The following is a 23,171-nucleotide window of genomic DNA, read 5'->3' on the forward strand; positions in this document are numbered from 1 at the left end:
CACCTGAAGATGGGGGTATGAGATAGGTCCACAGTATATCATTTATTATTTTAGAAATAAGAGGCCATGTTATTGTACAATCACACTGCGACCATTCTGCTGTCCTTTTAATTTAGTAGAAATTATTCTGAAATGTCTAAGTCACACCATAAACTGCTGTGCCATTATTATATTGAGCAGAAACTATCTTTATATTTATCCAAATCACAAATCTATACAGTAGCAACCCCAAAGCAACCAAAGTTGGGGATCATTGAATACTGCCCATGATCCTCTGTCACTAGTAAATGAGCCATGATTATAGAAATGTTCCGGAGAAGCTCCTATAGGATGAACCAGCGGATGCAGTTTCTGTGTATCCTCTTCATCTCACTGACCCTTGGGTTTTGCCTGGTCCTTGCTCTTGAGCTTGGTGCGGACTACTGCAACAGTAGTGAGGAAGTTGCCCATGAACAGCATGAGGAAAGAGATTCCACACATTGAGACCTAGAATGACACCAGAAATTGTGAATACTGGCATAAGATGGGGAAGACAGCTTTTTTATAATTATATAATAGAAAACTGCATGGCTTGCTGTCTGCTTTAATGGATGGGAGACTATAATCTAAAGGGCGTAATACGTTTAATAAATAAATCAACATTTTATGTACAAGCCCCATGCCCTGTTCACACTTTAACATTGCTAAGACATGAGGCCCTCTTTATCATTATCAACTGAATCACTTTAGGGGGTGAATGGAGCAAAGAATATGTCTATCAGGAAAGCTGTCTGGGGGCACACTGACCTGCCACTCTTGACAGTCTGGGAGCCGAGCCATCCTGAACAGAGAGAGTCCGTTGTAGAGTTGCCAAAACTGCAACACAAAACATCACGTTACACACACACACACACACATTAAGTAATACACACGTATGCACGCAGACACACACACACACACACACAATACCAAGTGCTAGGTCAACAAAATGTTCAGGGCAGACCTGGGTTCAAATATTTGAAAAATACTTGATAAAAATAATTTGAACACATGCTTGAGCCTGCCTGGAGTTCCCAATGGGCAGGGTTAGCAGTTTTAGGACCTTTCTATTTGTTTATTAAGCCAGGCAAGTTAACAGGCACAGATAAAGTATTTGAAATAATTATTTCAAGTTTGAAACCCAGGTCTGGTTCAGGAGCCACTAAAACACGATAAAGCATAATTCTACAATATGACTGAAGATTTACAGTGCCTTCAGAAAGTATTCACACCCCTTGACTTTTTCCAAATGTTGTTGTGTTGCAGCCTGAATTTAAAATGGATTAAATTGAGACTTTGTGTCACTGGCCTACACACAATACCCCATAATGTCAAAGTGGAATTCTGTTTGAAGAAAATGTTAAAATCATGAGTAAATTCAACTGAAATGTCTTGAGTCAATAAGTATTGAACCCCTTTCTTATGGCAAGCCTAAATAAGTTCAGGCGTTAAACTGTGCTTAACACATCACAGAATAAGTTGCATGGACTTATTCTGCGTTAAAGAAAATCATGAAAACCACTATTAATGAATAACTACCCCATCTCTGTACCACACACATACAAATATCTAATTCGAGCAGTGAATTTCAAGCACAGATTCCGCCACAAAGACCAGGGAGGTTTTCAATGCCTTGCAAAGAAGGGCACCAATTGGTAGATGTGTAAAAAAAAAAGTTTTAAAAAATAAAAAAAGAAGCCCTTTGAGCATTGTGAAGTTATTAATTAGGCTTGGGATGGTGAATCAATACACCCAGTCACTATAAAGATACCTTCCTAACTCAGTTGCCGGAGAGGAAGGAAACTGCTCAAGGATTTCACCATGGCAATGGTTGTGATATGAGAAAACTGAGGATGGAAAAACAACATTGTAGTTACTCCACAATACTAACCTAAATGACAGAGTGAAAAGTCTGAACATAATAAACATTTTCAAAAACACGCATCCTGTTTGCAACAAGGAACTTAAGTAATGCTGCAAAAAAATTAGACGAAGAAATCAACTTTTTGTCCTGAATACAAAGCGTTATGTTTGGGCAAATCCAACACAAAACATCACTGAGTACCATTCTTCATATTTTCAAGCATGGTGGTGGCTGCTAAGCACAGGCAAAATCTTAGAAGAAAACCTGCTTCAGTCTTCTTTACAACAGACACTGGGAGACGAATAATCACCTTTCAGCAGGACAATAACCTAAAACACAAGGCCAAATCTACACTGGATGACGTTAAATGTAAAAATCATAAAAAATCTTACCAAGATGACTTTAAAGTTTCCTGAGTGGCCTAGTTACAGTTGTAACTAAAAATCATCTTGAAAATCTATGGCAAACCTTAAACATGTCTTTGTTTAGCAATGATCAACAAGCAACTTAACAGAGCTTGAATAATTTTTTAAAGAATAATGGCCAAATATTGTACAATCCTGGTGTGCAAAGCTCTTAGATGCTTACCTGTCACACCCTGATCTGTTTCACCTGTCTTTGTGCTTGTCTCCACCCCCTCCAGGTGTTGCCCATCTTCCCCATTATCCCAAGTGTATTTATACCCATGTTCCCTGTTCTGTTGCCAGTTCGTCTTGTCATGTCAAGCTTACCAGCGTGTTTTTCCAAGTCCTCCTAGTTCTGACCTCTTGCCTGCCCTGAGACTAAGCCCGCCTGCCCTGACCTCGAGCGTGCCTGCCGGCCTGTACCATTTGGAGCTCTGACCTGGTTTATTAACTTTTGCCTGTCCTCAACCGTTTGCCTGCCCCTTGTTGTTCAATTAATATCAGAGACTCGAACTGTCTGCCTCCTGTGTCTGCATCTGGGTCTGTGTCACTATACTTACCCAAAAAGAGCCACAGTTGTAATTACTGCCAAATATGTTTCTAATGCTTTGTCTTAAATACTTGCTGCCCTATGTACATAGTCATTGAACACTGGTAACTTTAATAATGTTTGCACACAGTTTTACCCTCTTATGTACAGTGGGGCAAAAAAGTATTTAGTCAGCCACCAATTGTGCAAGTTCTCCCACTTAAGATGAGAGAGGCCTGTAATTTTCATCATAGGTACACTTCAACTATGACAGACGAAATGGAAAAAAAATCCAGAAAATCACAATGTAGGATTTTTTATGAATTAATTTGCAAATTATGGTGGAAAATAAGTATTTGGTCACCTACAAACAAGCAAGATTTCTGGCTCTCACAGACCTGTAACTTCTTCTTTAAGAGGCTCCTCTGTCCTCCACTCGTTACCTGTATTAATGGCACCTGTTTGAATTTGTTATCAGTATAAAAGACACCTGTCCACAACCTCAAATAGTCACACTCCAAACTCCACTATGGCCAAGACCAAAGAGCTGTCAAAGAACACCAGAAACAAATTTGTAGACCTGCACCAGGCTGGGAAGACTGAATCTGCAATAGGTAAGCAGCTTGGTTTGAAGAAATCAACTGTGGGAGCAATTATTAGGAAATGGAAGACATACAAGACCACTGATAATCTCATTCGATCTGGGGCTCCACGCAAGATCTCACCCAAAAATCCCAGAACCACACGGGGGGACCTAGTGAATGACCTGCAGAGAGCTGGGACCAAAGTTACAAAGCCTACCATCAGTAACAGACTACGCCGCCAGGGACTCAAATACTGCAGTGCCAGACGTGTCCCCCTGCTTAAGCCAGTACATGTCCAGGCCCATCTGAAGTTTGCTAGAGAGCATTTGGATGATCCAGAATAAGATTGGGAAAATGTCATATGGTCAGCAGAAACCAAAATATAACTTTTTGGTAAAAACTCAACTCGTCGTGTTTGGAGGACAAAGAATGCTGAGTTGCATCCAAAGAACACCATACCGACTGTGAAGCATGGGGGTGGAAACATCATGCTTTGGAGCTGTTTTTCTGCAAAGGGACCAGGACGACTGATCCGTGTATAGGAAAGAATGAATGGGGCCATGTATTGTGAGATTTTGAGTGAAAACCTCCTTCCATCAGCAAGGGCATTGAAGATGAAACATGGCTGGGTCTTTCAGCATGACAATGATCCCAAACACACCGCCCGGGCAACAAAGGAGTGGCTTTGTAAGAGGCATTTCAAGGTCCTCGAGTGGCCTAGCCAGTCTCCAGATCGCAACTCCATAGAAAATCTTTGGAGGGAGTTGAAAGTTCGTGTTGCCCAGCAACAGCCCCACAACATCACTGCTCTACCAGCAACAGTGTGTGAAAACCTTGTGAAGACTTACAGAAAACGTTTGACCTCTGTCATTGCCAACAAAGGGTATATAACAAAGTATTGAGATAAACTTTTGTTATTGACCAAATACTTATTTTCCACCATAATTTGCAAATAAATTCATTAATAATCCTACAATGTGATTTTCTGGATTTTTTTCTTCTCATTTTGTCTGTCATAGTTGAAGTGTACCTATGATGAAAATTACAGGCCTCTCTCATCTTTTTAAGTGGGAGAACTTGCACAATTGGTGGCTGACTAAATACTTTTTTGCCCCACTGTATATACTGTAAAGGTTTTCCTCCTCTTCATCTGAAGAGGAGGTGTAGCAAGGATCGGACCAAGCTGCGGCGTGGTATGTGTCCATGGTTGTTTATTTAAAAACATGAACTGAACACTCAATGAATACAAAACAATAAACGTGAACAAAACCGAAACAGTACCGTGTGGCGAACAGACACGGAAACAATCACCCACAAAACAACAGTGAAACCCAGGCTCCCTAAGTATGATTCTCAATCAGAGACAACTAACGACACCTGCCTCTGATTGAGAACCATACTAGGCCGAAGACAGAAAACCAACCTCGAAACACAAAACATAGAATGCCCACCCAACTAACGTCCTGACCAACTAAAAAATCAAATAACACAAGAACTAGAGTCAGAACATGACATATACTATATTCTAGTCAAGGCTCATCCTATATAACTACTGCTGTACACCTTTTCTATTCATATATTGCCTATAATGTCTATACATACACATCATACGCATACAATTGAAGTCGGAAGTTTACATACACTTAGTCAATAAAACTCGTTTTTCAACCACTCCACAATTTTCTTGTCAACAAACTATAGTTTTGGCAAGTCGGTTAGGACATCTACTTTGTGCATGACACCAGTAAATTTTCCAACAATTGTTTACAGACAGATTATTTCACTTATAACTCACTGTATCACAATCTTTATCTTTCACAGTATCTTTATCCACAGTAGAACAAGTCCAATATCGACATAAGCTGAAAGGCCACTCAGCAAGGAAGAAGCCACTGCTCCAAAACCGCCATAAAAAGCCAGACTACGGTTTGCAACTGCACATGGGGACAAAGATTGAACTTTTTGGAGAAATGTCCTCTGGTCTTATGAAACAAAAATAGAACTGTTAATGACCATCGTTGTGATTGTAGGAAAAAGGGGGAGGCTTGCAAGCCGAAGAATACCATCCCAACCATGAAGCACGGGGGTGACAGCATCATGTTATGGGGGAGCTTTGCTGCAGGAGGGACTGGTGCACATCACAAAATAGATGGCATCATGAGGACGGAAAATTACGTGGATATATTGAAGCAACATCTCAAGACATCAGTCAGGAAGTTAAAGCTTGGTCACAAATGGGTCTTCCAAATGGACAATGACCCCAAGCATACTTCCATTGGAGTGCCATCACAAAGCCCCGACCTCAATCCTATAGACAATTTGTGGGCAGAACTGTAAAAGCGTGTGCGAGCAAGGAGGCCTACAAACCTGACTCAGTTACACCAGCTCTGTCAGGAGGAATTGGCCAAAATTCACCCAACTTATTGCGGGAAGCTTGTGGAAGGCTACCCGACACGTTTCACCCAAGTGAAACAATTTAAAGGCAATGCTACCAAACACTAATTGAATGTATGTAAACTTCTGATCCACTGGGAATGTGATGAAAGAAATAAAAGCTTAAATAAATCACTCTCAACTATTATTCTGACATTTCACATTCTTAAAATGAAGTGGTGATCTTTACTAGGATTAAATGTCAGGAATTGTGAAAAACAATGTATTTGGCTAAGGTGTATGTAAACTTCCGACTTCAACTGTATATATTTATATTCTGGACTCTAACATTGCTCATCCTCATCCTCATAATTATTCCTTTTTTATTTTGGGGATTTGTGCATGTTGTATTATTAGGTATTACTGCACTGTTGGAGCTAGAAACACAATTTTGCTGCACCTGCGATAACATCTGCAAAATATGTGTACGTGACCAATAACATTTGATTTATATAATCAAGATGTGTTTTATTTTACATTTTTATAAATGTTCACATTTTTGTGTGTAGATTTACCAAAATTGACAATGAAATCCATTTTAATCCCACTTTGTAAAACAACAAAATGTTGAGAAAAGTCAAGGGGTGTGATTACATTTTGTAGGCACTGTATGTGTGATTTATTATGCAATCCCTATGCAACAACAAAGTAGCCTCAGTGTGACTCAGCATTACATACGTGACAAAGCAAACTAACTCCAGATCAACTAATGCTGAGCTGAGAGGAATCACACAGCCAGATCGCATACTCACATGACCAAAAAAGAGGAAGGGCAGAAGAAATGTCAGCCCTTGCCACATCCAGGACTGAAATCCTTCTAAAAGATAGATGGACACAACGTAGACGTAAACAAATGTATCTCAAATGTATCTGTAACTATGTAGCTATAACATGGAGGGTCATTGTAATTATTACATTGTGTCTCACCCACAGTCAGGTCCATGTTGTGTCTTTCCCCCAGGGTTCTTAGTCTGTACAGACAGCCGCTCTGATAGTAGTACTGCATACAGTGAACGATGCCTGTGATGCACACACGCACACACACACACACACACACACACACACACACACACACACACACACACACACACACACACACACACACACACACACACACACACACACACACACATACACACACACACACACACACAAAGAAGTGGTTGACATTTTTTTTAAACTAGACAATTGTTGTAACACTAATGTATTCCTTGTTTTTTAAGTACGAAAGCTTACTTTGATACAAAGAGTAGGCGAGGAATTGGTTCCTGAAATTCTGGTACAGGTATCCATCAGGCCTAAGAGACATCAGACAATGACTTTTAAATACAGTGTACTATATTGTATACTGTATACTGTTGAACTTCACCTCCTAACAGTTTAATAAAGGATCATCTTTATATTGCTAATGCTCACCTACAAAGCACTCAATGGACTGGCACCCACATAGCTTACTGTCCTCCTGCATCCCTACACTCCCACCTGTTCACTGCACTCCTCGGACGCTGGCCTCCTCACCATCCTTCACACCACGCTCCTCTCCATGGGAGACCAGGCTTTTAGAACTGTAGTTCCCCAACTCTGGAACTCCCTCACCACGTCAGGACCCCACAATCCATACACCTATCCACACCTTCACACAGGCTTACTCAGATTCTCTGTTGTCTTAGCTTTTATCTTCTGTCTAGTTCACTTCCCTGGTCAGTCTGTCCTTGTGTTTAGTGCACTTTTATATACAGTACCAGTCAAAAGTTTGGACACAACTATTCATTCACAGGTTTTTCTTAATTTTTACTACTTTCTACATTGTAGAATAATAGTGAAGACATCAAAACTATGAAATAACACATATGCAATCATGTAGTAGCCAAAAAAGTGTTAAACAAATCAAAATATATTTTATAATTGAGATTCTTCAAAGTAGCCACCCTTTGCCTTGATGACAGCTTTGCACACTCTTGGCAGTCTATCAACCAGCTTCCTGAGGTAGTCACCTGGAATGCATTTAATTTAACAGGTGTGCCTTGTTAAAAGTTAATTTGTGGCAAGGTAGTGGTGGTATACAGAAGATAACCCTGGACCAAGTCCATATTATGGCAAGAACAGCTCAAATAAGCAAAGAGAAAAAACAGTCCATCATTACTTTAAGACATGAAGGTCAGTAAAAAAAATTCAAGTGCATGTAACGGCGTTCTTCGTTTGTGGAAAGAGAGTCGGACCGAAATGCAGCAAATCAAATCAAATCAAATTTTATTTGTCACATACACATGGTTAGCAGATGTTAAATGCGAGTGTAGCGAAATGCTTGTGCTTCTAGTTCCGACAATGCAGTGATAACCAACAAGTAATCTAACTAACAATTCCAAAACTACTATCTTATACACAGTGTAAGGGGATAAGGAACATGTACATAAGGATATATGAATGAGTGATGGTACAGAGCAGCATACAGTAGATGGTATCGAGTACAGTATATACATATGAGATGAGTGTGTAGACAAAGTAAACAAAGTGGCATAGTTAAAGTGGCTAGTGATACATGTGTTACATAAGGATGCAGTCGATGATGTAGAGTACAGTATATACATATGCATATGAGATGAATAATGTAGGGTAAGTAACATTATATAAGGTAGCATTGTTTAAAGTGGCTAGTGATATATTTACATAATTCCCATCAATTCCCATTATTAAAATGGCTGGAGTTGGGTCAGTGTCAATGACAGTGTGTTGGCTGCAGCCACTCACTGTTAGTGGTGGCTGTTTAACAGTCTGATGGCCTTGAGATAGAAGCTGTTTTTCAGTCTCTCGGTCCCAGCTTTGATGCACCTGTACTGACCTCGCCTTCTGGATGATAGCGGGGTGAACAGGCAGTGGTTCGGGTGGTTGATGTCCTTGATGATCTTTATGGCCTTCCTGTAACAACGGGTGGTGTAGGTGTCCTGGAGGGCAGGTAGTTTGCCCCCGGTGATGCGTTGTGCAGTCCTCACTACCCTCTGGAGAGCCTTACGGTTGAGGGCGGAGCAGTTGCCGTACCAGGCGGTGATACAGCCCGCCAGGATGCTCTCGATTGTGCATCTGTAGAAGTTTGTGAGTGCTTTTGGTGACAAGCCGAATTTCTTCAGCCTCCTGAGGTTGAATAGGCGCTGCTGCGCCTTCTTCACGACGCTGTCAGTGTGAGTGGACCAATTCAGTTTGTCTGTGATGTGTATGCCGAGGAACTTAAAACTAGCTACCCTCTCCACTACTGTTCCATCGATGTGGATAGGGGGTGTTCCCTCTGCTGTTTCCTGAAGTCCACAATCATCTCCTTAGTTTTGTTGACGTTGAGTGTGAGGTTATTTTCCTGACACCACACTCCGAGGGCCCTCACCTCCTCCCTGTAGGCCGTCTCGTCGTTGTTGGTAATCAAGCCTACCACTGTTGTGTCGTCCGCAAACTTGATGATTGAGTTGGAGGCGTGCGTGGCCACGCAGTCGTGGGTGAACAGGGAGTACAGGAGAGGGCTCAGAACGCACCCTTGTGGGGCCCCGTGTTGAGGATCAGCGGGGAGGAGATGTTGTTGCCTACCCTCACCACCTGGGGGCGGCCCGTCAGGAAGTCCAGTACCCAGTTGCACAGGGCGGGGTCGAGACCCAGGGTCTCGAGCTTGATGACGAGCTTGGAGGGTACTATGGTGTTGAATGCCGAGCTGTAGTCGATGAACAGCATTCTCACATAGGTATTCCTCTTGTCCAGGTGGGTTAGGGCAGTGTGCAGTGTGGTTGAGATTGCATCGTCTGTGGACCTATTTGGGCGGTAAGCAAATTGGAGTGGGTCTAGGGTGTCAGGTAGGGTGGAGGTGATATGGTCCTTGACTAGTCTCTCAAAGCACTTCATGATGACGGAAGTGAGTGCTACGGGGCGGTAGTCGTTTAGCTCAGTTACCTTAGCTTTCTTGGGAACAGGAACAATGGTGGCCCTCTTGAAGCATGTGGGAACAGCAGACTGGTATAGGGATTGATTGAATATGTCCGTAAACACACCGGCCAGCTGGTCTGCGCATGCTCTGAGGGCGCGGCTGGGGATGCCGTCTGGGCCTGCAGCCTTGCGAGGGTTAACACGTTTAAATGTCTTACTGACCTCGGCTGCAGTGAAGGAGAGACCGCATGTTTCCGTTGCAGGCCGTGTCAGTGGCACTGTATTGTCCTCAAAGCGGGCAAAAAAGTTATTTAGTCTGCCTGGGAGCAAGACATCCTGGTCCGTGACTGGGCTGGATTTCATCTTGTAGTCCGTGATTGACTGTAGACCCTGCCACATGCCTCTTGTGTCTGAGCCGTTGAATTGAGATTCCACTTTGTCTCTGTATTGACGCTTAGCTTGTTTAATAGCCTTGCGGAGGGAATAGCTGCACTGTTTGTATTCAGTCATGTTGCCAGACACCTTGCCCTGATTAAAAGCAGTGGTAGTTACTCATGACTTTAATGAATGAAGAGCGAAACATGAAATAACTTATACATATACAAAACAACAAACGGAACGTGAAACCTTAATACAGCCTATCTGGTGAACACGACACAGAGACAGGAACAATCACCCGCGAAATACAAAGCGAAACCAGGCTACCTAAATACGGTTCCCAATCAGAGACAACGAGAATCACCTGACTCTGATTGAGAACCGCCTCAGGCAGCCAAGCCCATACAACACCCCTACTCAGCCGCAATCCCAATAATACAAAAACCCCAATACGAAATACAACAACATAAACCCATGTCACACCCTGGCCTGACCAAATAATAAACGAAAACACAAAATACTAAGACCAAGGCGTGTGTAATGAACCTCGTCTGTCGTTTGAAGAGAGTCAGACCGAAATGCAGCGTGTAGGTTACTCATGACTTTTAATAAAGATAAAGCGGTACATGAAATAACGGAAAATACAAAAACAACAAACGAGTGAAACTAATACAGCCTATCTGGTGACTAACACAGAGACAGGTACAATCACCCACGAACTACAACGCGCACTCAGGCTGCCTAAATACGGTTCCCAATCCGAGACAACGAGAATCAGCTGACTCCAATTAGGAATCGCCTCAGGCAGCCAAGCCTAACAAGACACACCCCTAATAATACACACTCCCAATTAATACAAACCCCAATACGAAATACAACATATAAACCCATGTCACACCCTGGCCTACCCAAACATATAACAAAAACACAAGATACCATGACCAAGGCGTGACAGAACCCCCCTAAGGTGCGGACTCCGGGACGCACCTCAAGAGCATAGGGAGGGTCCGGGTGGGCGTCTGTCCATGGTGGCGGTTCTGGCTCGGGACGTGGACCCCACTCCATAAATGTCCTAGTTCCTCCCCTACGCGTCCTAGGATAATCCACCTTCTCCGCCGACCATGGCCTAATAGTCCTCACCCTGATCCCCACATAACTGAGGGGCAGCTCGGGACCGAGGGGCAGCTCGGGACCGAGGGGCAGCTCGGGACAGAGGGGCAGCTCGGGACAGAGGGGCAGCTCGGGACAGAGGGGCAGCTCGGGACAGAGGGGCAGCTCGGGACAGAGGGGCAGCTCGGGACAGAGGGGCAGCTCGGGACAGAGGGGCAGCTCGGGATAGAGGGGCAACTCAGGATAGAGGGGCAGCTCTGGACAGCAGGGCAGCTCAGGACAGAGGGGCAGCCCGGGACAGAGGGGCAGCTCGGGACAGAGGGGCAGCTCGGGACAGAGGGGCAGCTCGGGACAGAGGGGCAGCTCGGGACAGAGGGGCAGCCCGGGACCGAAGCAGCCCGGTACTGAGAGGGAGCCCAGTACAGAGAGGGAGCCCAGTACAGAGAGGGAGCCCAGTACAGAGAGGGAGCCCAGTACAGAGAGGAAGCCTAGTACTGAGAGGAAGCTCAGTACTGAGAGGAAGCTCAGGCAGGTAGTAGGCTCCGGTAAATCCTGGCTGGCGGAACTGGAAGATTCAGGTTGACGGGCAGATCTGGAAGATTCAGGTTGACGGGCAGATCTGGAAGAGACTGGTTGTCTGGCAGATCTGGAAGAGACTGGTTGTCTGGCAGATCTGGAAGAGACTGGTTGTCTGGCAGATCTGGAAGAGACTGGTTGTCTGGCAGATCTGGAAGAGACTGGTTGTCTGGCAGATCTGGAATAGACTGGTTGTCTGGCGGCGCTGGGCTGACTGGCGGCACTGGCGGCGCTGGGCAGACTGGCGGCACTGGCGGCGCTGGGCAGACTGGCGGCACTGGCGGCGCTGGGCAGACTGGCGGCGCTGGCGGCGCTGGGCAGACTGGCGGCGCTGGGCAGACTGGCGGCGCTGGGCAGACTGGCGGCGCTGGGCAGACTGGCGGTACTGGCGGCGCTGGGCAGACTGGCGGTACTGGCGGCGCTGGGCAGACTGGCGGTACTGGCGGCGCTGGGCAGACTGGCGGTACTGGCGGCGCTGGGCAGACTGGGAGCACTAGCGGCGCTGGGCAGACTGGCGGCGCTGGGCTGACTGGCGGCACTGGGCAGGCGGGAGACTCCGATAGCGCAGGAGAAGAGAACAGCTCTGGTTGCGCTAAACAAGCGAGGCGCACTGGAGGCCTGGTGCGTGGTGCTGGAACTGGTGGTACTGGCGAGAGGACACGGGGAGCTGCTACCGGAGGACTGGTGTGTAGAGGTGGCTCTGGATAGACCGGACCGTGCAGGCGCACTGGAGCTCTAGAGCACCGAGCCTGCCCAAGCTTACCTGGCTCGATGCCCACTCTAGCCCGGCCAATAGGAAGGGCTGGTATGTGTCGCAGCTGGCTCAGCACCCGCACTGGAAACACCGTGCGCTCCATAGCATAACACGGTGCCTGCCCGGTCTCTCTAGCCCAACGGTGAGCACAGGGAGTATGCGCAGGTTTACTACCTGGCATAACTATTCTCCCTTTTAGCCCCCCCCCCAATATTTTTTTGGGGGTGACTTTCCGGTTTCCAACCGCATCGCTGTGCTGCCTTCTCATACTCACGCCTCTCCGCTTTAGCTACTTCTATTTCCTCCTTGGGACGGCGATATTCTCCCGGCTGCGCCCAGGGTCCTTTTCCGTCTAATATCATCTCCCAAGACCAGAAGTCCTCATATTGCTGCTCCTCACAATTAACAGGGAGAGTAGGCTCAGGTCTGACTCCTGACTCTGCCACTCTCTCTCTGCGCTTTCCCGTTACCTACGGTTCTCGCTCTGTAACGCTGTGCTCTCCTTTTCGATTCCATCAGTGTATAGCCCTCTTCGCATTGCTGTAGGGAATCCCAGGCGGGCTCCTGCACTCGCTCTGGGTCGGCCGCCCACCTGTCGATTTCTTCCCACGTCGTATAATCCCTGCCTCTGCCGTCCATAACGTCCTCCTTTAGATCCTGCCAGTTCACACGCTGCTCGGTCTGTGAATGGTGGGTGATTCTGTAATGAACCTTGTCTGTCGTTTGAAGAGAGTCAGACCGAAATGCAGCGTGTAGGTTACTCATGACTTTTAATAAAGATAAAGCGGTACATGAAATAACGGAAAATACAAAAACAACAAACGAGTGAAACTAATACAGCCTATCTGGTGACTAACACAGAGACAGGTACAATCACCCACGAACTACAACGCGCACTCAGGCTGCCTAAATACGGTTCCCAATCCGAGACAACGAGAATCAGCTGACTCCAATTAGGAATCGCCTCAGGCAGCCAAGCCTAACAAGACACACCCCTAATAATACACACTCCCAATTAATACAAACCCCAATACGAAATACAACATATAAACCCATGTCACACCCTGGCCTACCCAAACATATAACAAAAACACAAGATACCATGACCAAGGCGTGACAGCGTGACAGTGCAGTCGCAAAAACCATCAAGCGCTATGATGAAACTGGCTCTTATGAGGCCCGCCACAGGAAAGGAAGACTTACCTCTGCTGAAGAGGACAAGTTCATTAGAGTTAACTGCACCTCAGATTGCAGCTCAGAGTTCAAGTAACAGAAACATCTCAACATCAACTATTCAGAGGAGGCTGCGTGAATCAGGCCTTCATGGTCGAATTACTGCAAATAAACCACTACTAAAGGACACCAATAAGAAGAAACTTGTTTGGGCCAAGAAACACGAGCAATGGACATTAGGCCGGTGGAAATCTGTCCTTTGGTCTGATGAGTCCAAATTTGATATTTTTGGTTCTAACCGCCATGTCTTTGTGAGATGCAGAGTAGGTGAATGGATGATCTCTGCATGTGTGGTTCCCACCCTGAAGCATGGAGGAGGAGGTGTGATGGTGTGGGGGTGCTTTTCTGGTGACACTGTCAGTGATTTATATAGAATTCAAGGCACACTTAACCAGCATGGCTACCACAGCATTCTGCAGCGATAAGCCGTCCCATCTGGTTTGCACTTAGTGGGACGATTATTTGTTTTTCCACAGGACAATGACCCAACACACCTCCAGGGTGTTTAAGGGCTATTTGACCAAGAAGGATAGTGATTGAGTGCTGTATCAGATGACCTGGCCTCCACAATCACCTGGCCTCAACCCAATAGAGATGGTTTGGAATGAGTTGGACCGCAGATTGAAGGAAAAGCAGCATATGTGGGAACTCCTTCAAGACTGTTGGAAAAACATTCCATGTGAAGCTGGTTGAGAGAATGCTACTTTTGAAGTATCTAAAATCTAAAATATATTTTGATTTGTTTAACACTTTTTTGTAATCTGTTACTCCCCAGCCCTGCACTTTTTTGGTTTCTACATGATTAGATATGTGTTATTTCATAGTTTTGATGCCTTCACTATTATTCTACAATGTAGAAAATAGTAAACATAAAGAAAAACTCTTGAATGAGTAGGTGTGTCCAAACTACTTACTTATGTAATATGTGATTTTATTGCTTTATTTCCTGCTAATTTTCTTGTGTATGTTAAGTGACTTTTGGGTGTTGTGAAAAGTGCATACCCCTTTCCTGCAGTCAAATGACTAGATCGTCCTCTAGTGGCCTCATGGGTGGAATGTTAGTAATATTTTTCATAATTTCGTAATTAATAAACATGATTTAAATCAATTCAGTGTTTCTATGTCAAACGGTTTTGTTATATTTCAATCTTCTGTGATGTATATAAAGTGTAATATTGGGATGCAAACTCAAAATTGAATACACTTCAAATCTATATCTGACATGGTACAGGTGTCTTCTTTTTTTAAACCCATAGCCATGTGTGTGAGGTGTATACTTTTGTTTCAAAGTCGATTTGTTTAAGACTACAAAGAAACACTAAGTGTGACACTGATTTAGCCTACTGCAGTAAATTAACTTAAAATATTGACAAGGAATAGAAAATGCAAACTGGATTCTATTGTTTGCCATCTATCATACCATTGCTTGAAATGGAAACTGCCTATGAAAAAACCTACAGTGTGGTTGGTGTGTGATCAACTATTTGCAACAAGCGCTTCCTGAGTTTGCTCACCATGTCAGCATGACTCCAGACAGAAAGGCTGAGACGTAATGGTGGAAAACCCACCAGCCTTTGATCCTGAAACATTAACCAAATACAACAAGAAAATAATCAGAATAGGCAAATATGAAGAGGGAGTACTTATATAAATGCATCATACTGTAGTAGTTACTATTTTATATATATATATATATTTAACTTGTCCCCAATTGGTAGTTACAGTCTTATCCCATCGCTGCAACTCCCGTACTGACTCAGGAGAGGTGAAGCCACACTGCTTCTTGAGACACTGCCCACTTAACCCGGAAGCCGGCCGCACCAATGTGTCAGAGGAAACACCGTACAACTGGCTTCCATGACAGCGTGCATGCTCCTGGCCCGCAACAGGAGTCCTTAGAGCGTTATGGCACAAGGACATCCTGGCCGGCCAAACCCTCCCCTAACCCAGACGACGCTGGGCCAATTGTGCGCTGCCTCATGGGTCTCGAACCCACCCGGGTCGGTCGGGAGGCAGTAGTTACTATTTTGCCAAAGTAATTTATTGTTGAGCAGTGTAAGAATGTATCATCTCTAGCCAGGGATTAGGTCTGAAGACTGACGGGCCTACCTGGACCCGTTGCTGATGAGGATGCTCTCCCGTACGGTGAGGGTGCAGTAGTACCACACCAGCAAGAAATTGAGGATTGCGTCAACAAATCTAGACAGGGTACAGACACACAAATAAACATGCGCGCAAACAAACACACGCACGCATGCATGCACGCTCACACAGAGAGAGAGATTCAGGCACTAGACAGAGTTGAATGACATATGATTGCTTATGGGTACCTTCATGTGTGTGCAAAGTATTACTGTTCTCAGATTTTTTAATGAATAGATGTTATATGTGTATTAAAATGGGTTTTGTTGCAAATCGCTATATAGCCATTGTTAAGGTGAAATGGAATGTTTGTATCTTGTATATTTGACTGTGATATGTGGTTGTCTCACCTAGCTATCTTAAGATAAATGCACTAATTGTAAGTCTCTCATTTTGGATAAGAGCATCTGCTAAATGACTAAAATGTAAAATGTAAGTATTGATCTTTTTTTTTACATTTAAAAAATGTATATTGATGTCACAAATGTATAATTTGTATTTGTTCTTTATAAAAAATTTTGTTCTTTGTCACATTTGACTGTGTAAAACCTAGCATCACTAGTTATTTCTCAGTGTGAGGCAGATACAGTATATAGCGTTTTGCAACAAAATCATCAAGTGTGTCACACCCTGGCCATAGAGAGGCTTTTTATTCTCTATTTTGGTTAGGCCAGGGTGTGACTAGGGTGGGTATTCTATGTTATTTTTTCTATGTTTTTGTATTTCTTTGTTTTTGGCCGGGTATGGTTCTCAATCAGGGATAGCTTTTTGTCGTTGTCTCTGATTGAGAACTATACTTAGGTAGCCTTTTACCACCTGTGTTTTGTGGGTAATATTTTTTTCTGTGTGTGTTTGTGTGCACCTCGGTTGCGTCACGGTCTTTGCTGTTTACCTGTTTGTGTTCATAGCTATTCAAGCTTACCTGTAGCTCACAAAGCAATAACACATGAAGGCGAATAGGAGCAGTATAACTGTGAGGTACAGCTTGAATTTCTCATATTCATCTTTGTAGGCAAATCTGAGGAGGAAGAAACATTTTTCTAATCACGCAAAGTCACACTGTTGCCATCTGTTGAAAGATGATTTATGATTTGTTAATTATCAGCTCCATCTGATGGGGACATTTGGAATAGAATGACAAATGGGTTTATGGTTCACTAGATAAGAAGTACAGTATGTTCAAATTTCTAAGAGTTAGCAAATCCATTGAAGTGGAAGCTACTTACTTTGACTGTTTGCTCAGAAGAGTCACGCTTACATTGCCCAGAACAAGATTGAGATACAACCTGTAGTTTGTGAGATGTGAATGAGAATTGTTTTATTTAACTGGCCATTGAAATGTATAAATCCTCAGAATAGGAAAACAGCCAACAACTCTTTCACACCCTCCCCTGAGACCTGTGAAATAATGTTTTTAATATAGTGACACTCGTACCCATTTTTCTTTGGAAGGAAAGCCTCCATTTCAAAGAAAGTGTTGGGTCTTGCTTTGATGTGCTCCTTGATTTCATCCAAGGTTTTTACATCCTCATCTGTCAGTCTCTCCTTATTACATCTGTTTATAAAGGATGGATAGAGGGCCTTGAAAAATAGTGTTAGGGTGCATGAAACTGTTTAGAGAAGGAGAGCGAATGTGTGTATGTGAGAGCGTGTATGCGTGTGCATTAACTTACTTCTTCATTAACTGAGACATGTCCTTAAGTCTACTCCGCTGGCGGGCGATAGACGAAGAGCAATTACTCTGCAGCTTGGAAACTTCCTCTAGTTTCTGCAAGTATAGCCGGTGGCTCTCCTAGTAGTAACGGAATTTTAAATATCATCATATCAGCATAGAAGATACTGACAATAATGTATAGCCTATTACATCTATTCTAATGATTCTTCCTTGATGAACCACTGTGATTACTGTATGTAACACTATGTAACTAAGTAAGCTTTTCAAGGTAGTCTACACCCGTTGTATTCGGCGCATGTGACAAATAACATTTGATTTGATTTGTATTAGAATAGGATCTGACATCTCACCTGAATCTGATGATACTCTTTCTCTAGACTTTCCCACTCTTGCAGTGCAGCTGTCAAACTTGGAGGCATATTTTCTAACTTTTGTGAGTTTCCCAATTGCTGAAATCTTTAGTGCCCTCCTGGAATTGTGTCCTCTGGCTGGTAGAGAGGCCTTCTGCTCAAAATCACAGGCAATGTCAATAGGGTCTTGATGTTAAATCTACCAGAGAGCAGCTCGAGTCTATATGAACAAACTATGTTCCTGACAATGTAATGTGAAACGTTTTCAGGGAGTGTGTATTACGTGTCCACGGGCTGTTTATGGCAGGCAGTGAACTTTGACTTTGTTACAAATATGCTTGATTGACATGGACATTGTTCTCTGTTTTGGACAACAGTCCTAGTGCAGTGTTGACTGTAGTATTATCTAAAATAAGGACGCACGACAACGAGGTTCTAGCTCCAGCATGTTTACTAACCTAACCCTCGCATGTCATACATAGGTAAGGATACCCCCAAGGAACATCCTACTACATCTTTCCCTCTCCCATGAACAAGAACTCAACATGCATAACCACTGAACCATAACTGAAATGCAATTTGGAAACCAGTGTTATTCTCTAACACGCTACTTCACATCCTGAAACAGTATGAACATTAACTTAGGTACAGTCTCTTTTTGCTGGGTATGGTCCCCAACAGTATGTTTTCTCTTCACGTAACATAGTCTTTCAGCCACTCTGGTGGCTTCACATCCCTTTTTTGGCGCGCTTGTGGCTCTGTGAGCATTATCTCTCCTTCACCCCCTCTAATGCATTTTCTGTGGCCTCAGTCTGTGTGGTTGGTAGATCTGGAGGAGCTCTGAGGTGTGTTCTGTTCCTTCCTACCTCTTCTGAGCCCGTGTCCACCACATAGGAGCGTGGGGCATCCTCTTTCCTCAGCACTATTACTGGTGTCTTTGAGTTTGTAATCCACACATGTTGACCTGCGGTCAGCTCTGGCCTCTCCGTGGCACGGTGTCTCCGAATAAAGTTTCCAGTTTGTGTTTTGTTTCAGCCGTTTGTCCCTCTCAGCGAAGGCCTTCCTGTTAAGCTGAGCCAGCGAGACAGGCAATGGGGAAGGCAGCCTCCTGCCCATCAGGAGCTCGGCAGGCGACGGCCTATGATACAGTGGTGTAACTCTGTAAGCTAACAGAGCCCTGTATGGATCCTTGTTCTTTTTCAGCAGTTCCTTGACTGTTTTCACAGCTCTCTCTGCCTCACCATTACTCTGTGCATGGTAGGGGCTACTGGTCACGTGTGAAGTCATATTCTGCGGCAAAAACAGAAAAGGAGCTTGCAGAGAACTGGGGAGCGTTATCTGTAACCAGGACCTCAGCGACCCCTTGCCTGGAAAAAAATGGACTTTAATCCATTAACACCAGCTGATGTGGTTATGGGTGTCTTTGCTATTCCAATGTATCTTGAATAGTAATCTACCACTAGCAGATAAGTGTAATTTTTTCCAATAGAACATATCTGCCCCTACCTTTTGCCATGGCCGTTATGGCAGCTCCGTTGCCATCAGTGGCTCCGGATGACAAGGTTGACATGTTGTACAGGCCTCACACTGGGCCACCAACTTGGCAATCTGAGTACTCAGACCAAGCCACCACACCGACTGTTGAGCCCTCAGTCTGCATTTGGTTATCCCCATGCTCATCCACTCTGTCTAGCATTTCTGGTTGAGTCTCTGGGATAACTATCCGTTGTCCTTTCATGAGAAGGTCTCCATTACAGTGGAAGTCACTTTGGTGCACCCAATAGGGCTTCAGCAGCTGAGGCAGTTCCTCCATCCCTTTTTGCACTGCTGCACTATCTGTCGGCAGATGGGGTCTCATTGTTGCTCCTCTGCAATCTGCTGCAGTTTGGTCTGAGATGCAGGTAGGCTGTCCCTTATTGCATTAATGGACACCTGTACCTCACCCTCTAGACATTGCTGCTCCTCTGATAATGGACATTTGATTGGGGCCCTGGAGAGTTCATCTGCTGTGATCAGTGCCTTCCCTGGCACATACACCATCTTGTAGGTGAACCTCAGTAATCTGAGGCAGAAGCGTAGAACTCTGGGAGGCAAGTCGTCCAGTGCTTTTGTCCCTAACAGAGCCAACAGTGGTTTGTGGTCAGTCTCTGCTGTAAACTGCAGGCCAATAAGGTATTGGCTGAGCCTTTCACATGCCCATGTGATAGCCAACGCCTCCTTCTCCACTTGAGCATACCATTGCTCTGTGTCGGATAAGCTTCGGGAGATGTATTCTATTGGACGCCACTCCATGTTGTCCTGCATCTGTGTGAGGACTGCCCCTAGCCCAAAGGATGATGCATCTGCTGATACTTTTGTCTTAGCGTGGGGACGATACTGGGACAGCACTCTCTGTGAGGCCAGGTCTCCTTTGATTTTGTCAAAAGCCACCTGTTGCATGTGACCCCATGACCAGTCATTCTCTTTGGCTAGTAAGTCTCTCAGGGGTTTGGTTGTATCTGAAAACTGTGGGAGGAACTTACCCACATATGTGGCCATGCCTAAGAAGGTCCTGACTTCAGCCACATTCTGGGCTCTGAGCATATCTGTGATGGCACTGATCTTTTCCGGGTCCGGCTCTATTCCAGCTGCACTGATTTTGTGTCCCAAGAACAAGACCTCTGACTGTGCAAAAGTGCGCTTTTCATTTAGTGTCAGGCCAGTCTCCTGGAGTTGGGTCAGAACTGCTGTGAGCCTTACATCCTGTTCTGCTCTGTCGATTCTGCACACGAGCACATTGTCCGCGTGGACTATGATGCCACTCAGCCCATCCAACAGCTGGGACATGCGTCTTTGGAAATGCTCAGGACCGGAAGCAATTCCAAATGGCAAAACATTAACACAGCAACAGCCAAACGGTGTTATAAACGTTGTGAGCTCCCTACTCTCTGCGGTATCTGCCAGAAACTTGAGCGGGCATCCAGCTTTGTGTAGACTTGTGAGCCATCCAACTGAGCCAGTGACTGCTCCACTGATGGTATGATGTGTCTCTCTCTGCAGAGTGCCTCATTCAAGTTAGTCATGTCCACACAGATCCTTATGTCCCCATTGGCTTTTGGGACCACTACCATCCCTGCACACCAATCTGTGGGACTCTCTATTTTAGACACCGACCCAATTTCTTCCATCCTCCCCAACTCTGGCCAATAAAGGGATAGGCACAAGGTGGGGGGGGGTGGTAAGGGCATAGGGGATAGCATCCTCTTTCAGGCAGATTTTTTAGTCACCTTCTATCGTTCCTAGACCAGAAAATACTTTTGGGAATTTATTTTTGAAAACCTCACCTGGGTCCTCCAGGTGGTGAAAATGGTGAAGTGAAGAATGGAAGAATGTGAAGTGAAGAATGGAACAAAACAAACAAAAGTTATAGTGGAAGACAAGGATCGGTCCAATAGTGCATTTCTTGTTGGAGCGCGTTTTTTGGACAAGGGGGTTCATTTGGGAGATCCATTTAGACTGTGAAGAGAGCAGTGGGAAAGGTTTAGTCAATCAAGGTGACTAGAAGAGATCTTGTTTTGGTTAATTGTGCAAATGAAGAACAGAAGAAGGGTGCACTGGATCTGGCAAAAACTGCCCACGTTGGAAGTTACCTGCATCTTCGGGGCAGGTTACCTGCCAAAGGAGTTATAGTGTATCTAGAGTCTTGTTAGATTTACAGTACCAGTCAAAATATATTTAACATTTGAGATTCTTCAAAGTAGTTTGGCATTCTCTCAACCAGCTTCACCTGGAATGCTTTTCCAACAGATTTGAAGATGTTCCCGTATATGCTGAGCAATTGTTGGCTGCTTTTCCTTCACTCTGCGGTCCAACTAATCCCCCTACAATTTCCCAGCGGTATCCCCTTTGTGTGGCCGTAATGCACCCCAAAAACATGCCATGTCTTTTGCGGCCAGTGGCCATTGTTCCCTTCTCCCTGAGTGCTGCACCTCTCACTCACATGGCTCTCCATCACATTTTTGGGTCTTTCTCACAGGCTACAAGTGAAGACAGACACTTTGGAGACTTGCGTGCATCCTTATCCAATTCTGAGGTGCATATTGAAGATATTGGAAAAACAGTCCACATTTACGTTTCGTCAGCCAACAAGATGAGTAGGCCTAACGAACAGCAAAAGCAATAGCATATGTCAATCTACTATTCCTGTGACGTAGAAGTCCGTCACTGGCCGCGGGCAGCGTTTGGTTCTTTAACGCACACACATATTCATCACTCCTCCCTGCACCATTATAAGATAAGTTAACAATGTGGGTCGACACACAAATTAACTTCTGTCTTGGTGCATGCATTTCACACTTGTCAATGTTCATATTTGAGAGATATAATAATTATTATACTTATCAATGTTGTGGATGAGCGCATTGTTTGTTTGTTCTGTTTCTCTCTCTCCATCTCTGTAGCTTCCGGGTATGCTGGAAAAGGACCCGAGCTCAGGGAATTGGGTTGGCTTTATAGTGCCTGTCCCAAATGGCTCATTAATGCACATGGGCATATTGAAAGATATTGTCAGTAGTGATGTAATGTTGTAAATGTTATGTTGTGATATTGTTTAAAACCGTGTTGCAATGTATATCCTTTAGTATGTTTAGTTCATGGAAAATGTAGGTTTGTATTGTTAATTGATTAATTAATTAGGGTTAATTGTTCTGAGGGGAGGGGCTAGCCCTACAAAAGGAGCCTCTCTTTCAGTCATGGGGAGGGCATTTTGGATTGAGCTGTGGATGGGGCAGCATTGTTTTTAAGCTGTCCCATAAGGTAGACGTTGATGGCAGTACTGTTGTTTTTTGTTCCGGAATTCACTTGTAAATAAACACCTTTGCACAGAAGAACTTTTGCGGTTCCGCCATCTTTTTATTTTGTTAGAGGTTAGGTTATCCAGTTTAGCCTTCTGGCCTACTCTACGTGACATATGGTGGCAGTGGTGGGATGGCGTACCGCAAATCAGTGAATTCCAACAAGAGAGGTAAAGGAATGCATACAGGATTGCGTTCTCAGCAACAGCATCAACTGTCAGAAAAGGTACCTGAAGTTGAACCGGGGTGGAATACCATGGAATCGTCTGGTGAAGAAGAGGTCAAGTATGAGAAACTAGGAGCCCGACCGCGGGGCCAAAGACAACCAGAACTGGGTGAGCTGCTGACTGAAGGAGCAGTTGGGGGACCAGAACCACACCCAACCATGG

General features: G+C 44.6%; 1 protein-coding gene across 1 annotated transcript; it reads right to left on the reverse strand.

Moving 5' to 3' along the window:
• Window positions 1-29: 29 nt before the first annotated feature.
• On the reverse strand, window positions 30-18,219 carry LOC118386708 (ion channel TACAN-like). The gene is made up of 12 exons (XM_035774459.2): window positions 17,951-18,219; window positions 17,599-17,717; window positions 17,361-17,480; window positions 17,152-17,211; window positions 16,848-16,943; window positions 15,893-15,982; window positions 15,298-15,363; window positions 7,069-7,130; window positions 6,760-6,852; window positions 6,585-6,649; window positions 787-855; window positions 30-486 (listed from the first exon to the last, which is right to left on the reverse strand). Exons 1-12 carry the CDS (start codon window positions 18,017-18,019, stop codon window positions 370-372), a joined length of 1,026 nt encoding a protein of 341 aa, XP_035630352.1. The 5' UTR covers window positions 18,020-18,219; the 3' UTR covers window positions 30-369.
• Window positions 18,220-23,171: the final 4,952 nt, after the last annotated feature.

This window comes from Oncorhynchus keta, chromosome 1, assembly GCF_023373465.1.
Source record: "Oncorhynchus keta strain PuntledgeMale-10-30-2019 chromosome 1, Oket_V2, whole genome shotgun sequence".
NCBI classification, from domain to species: Eukaryota; Metazoa; Chordata; class Actinopteri; order Salmoniformes; family Salmonidae; genus Oncorhynchus; species Oncorhynchus keta.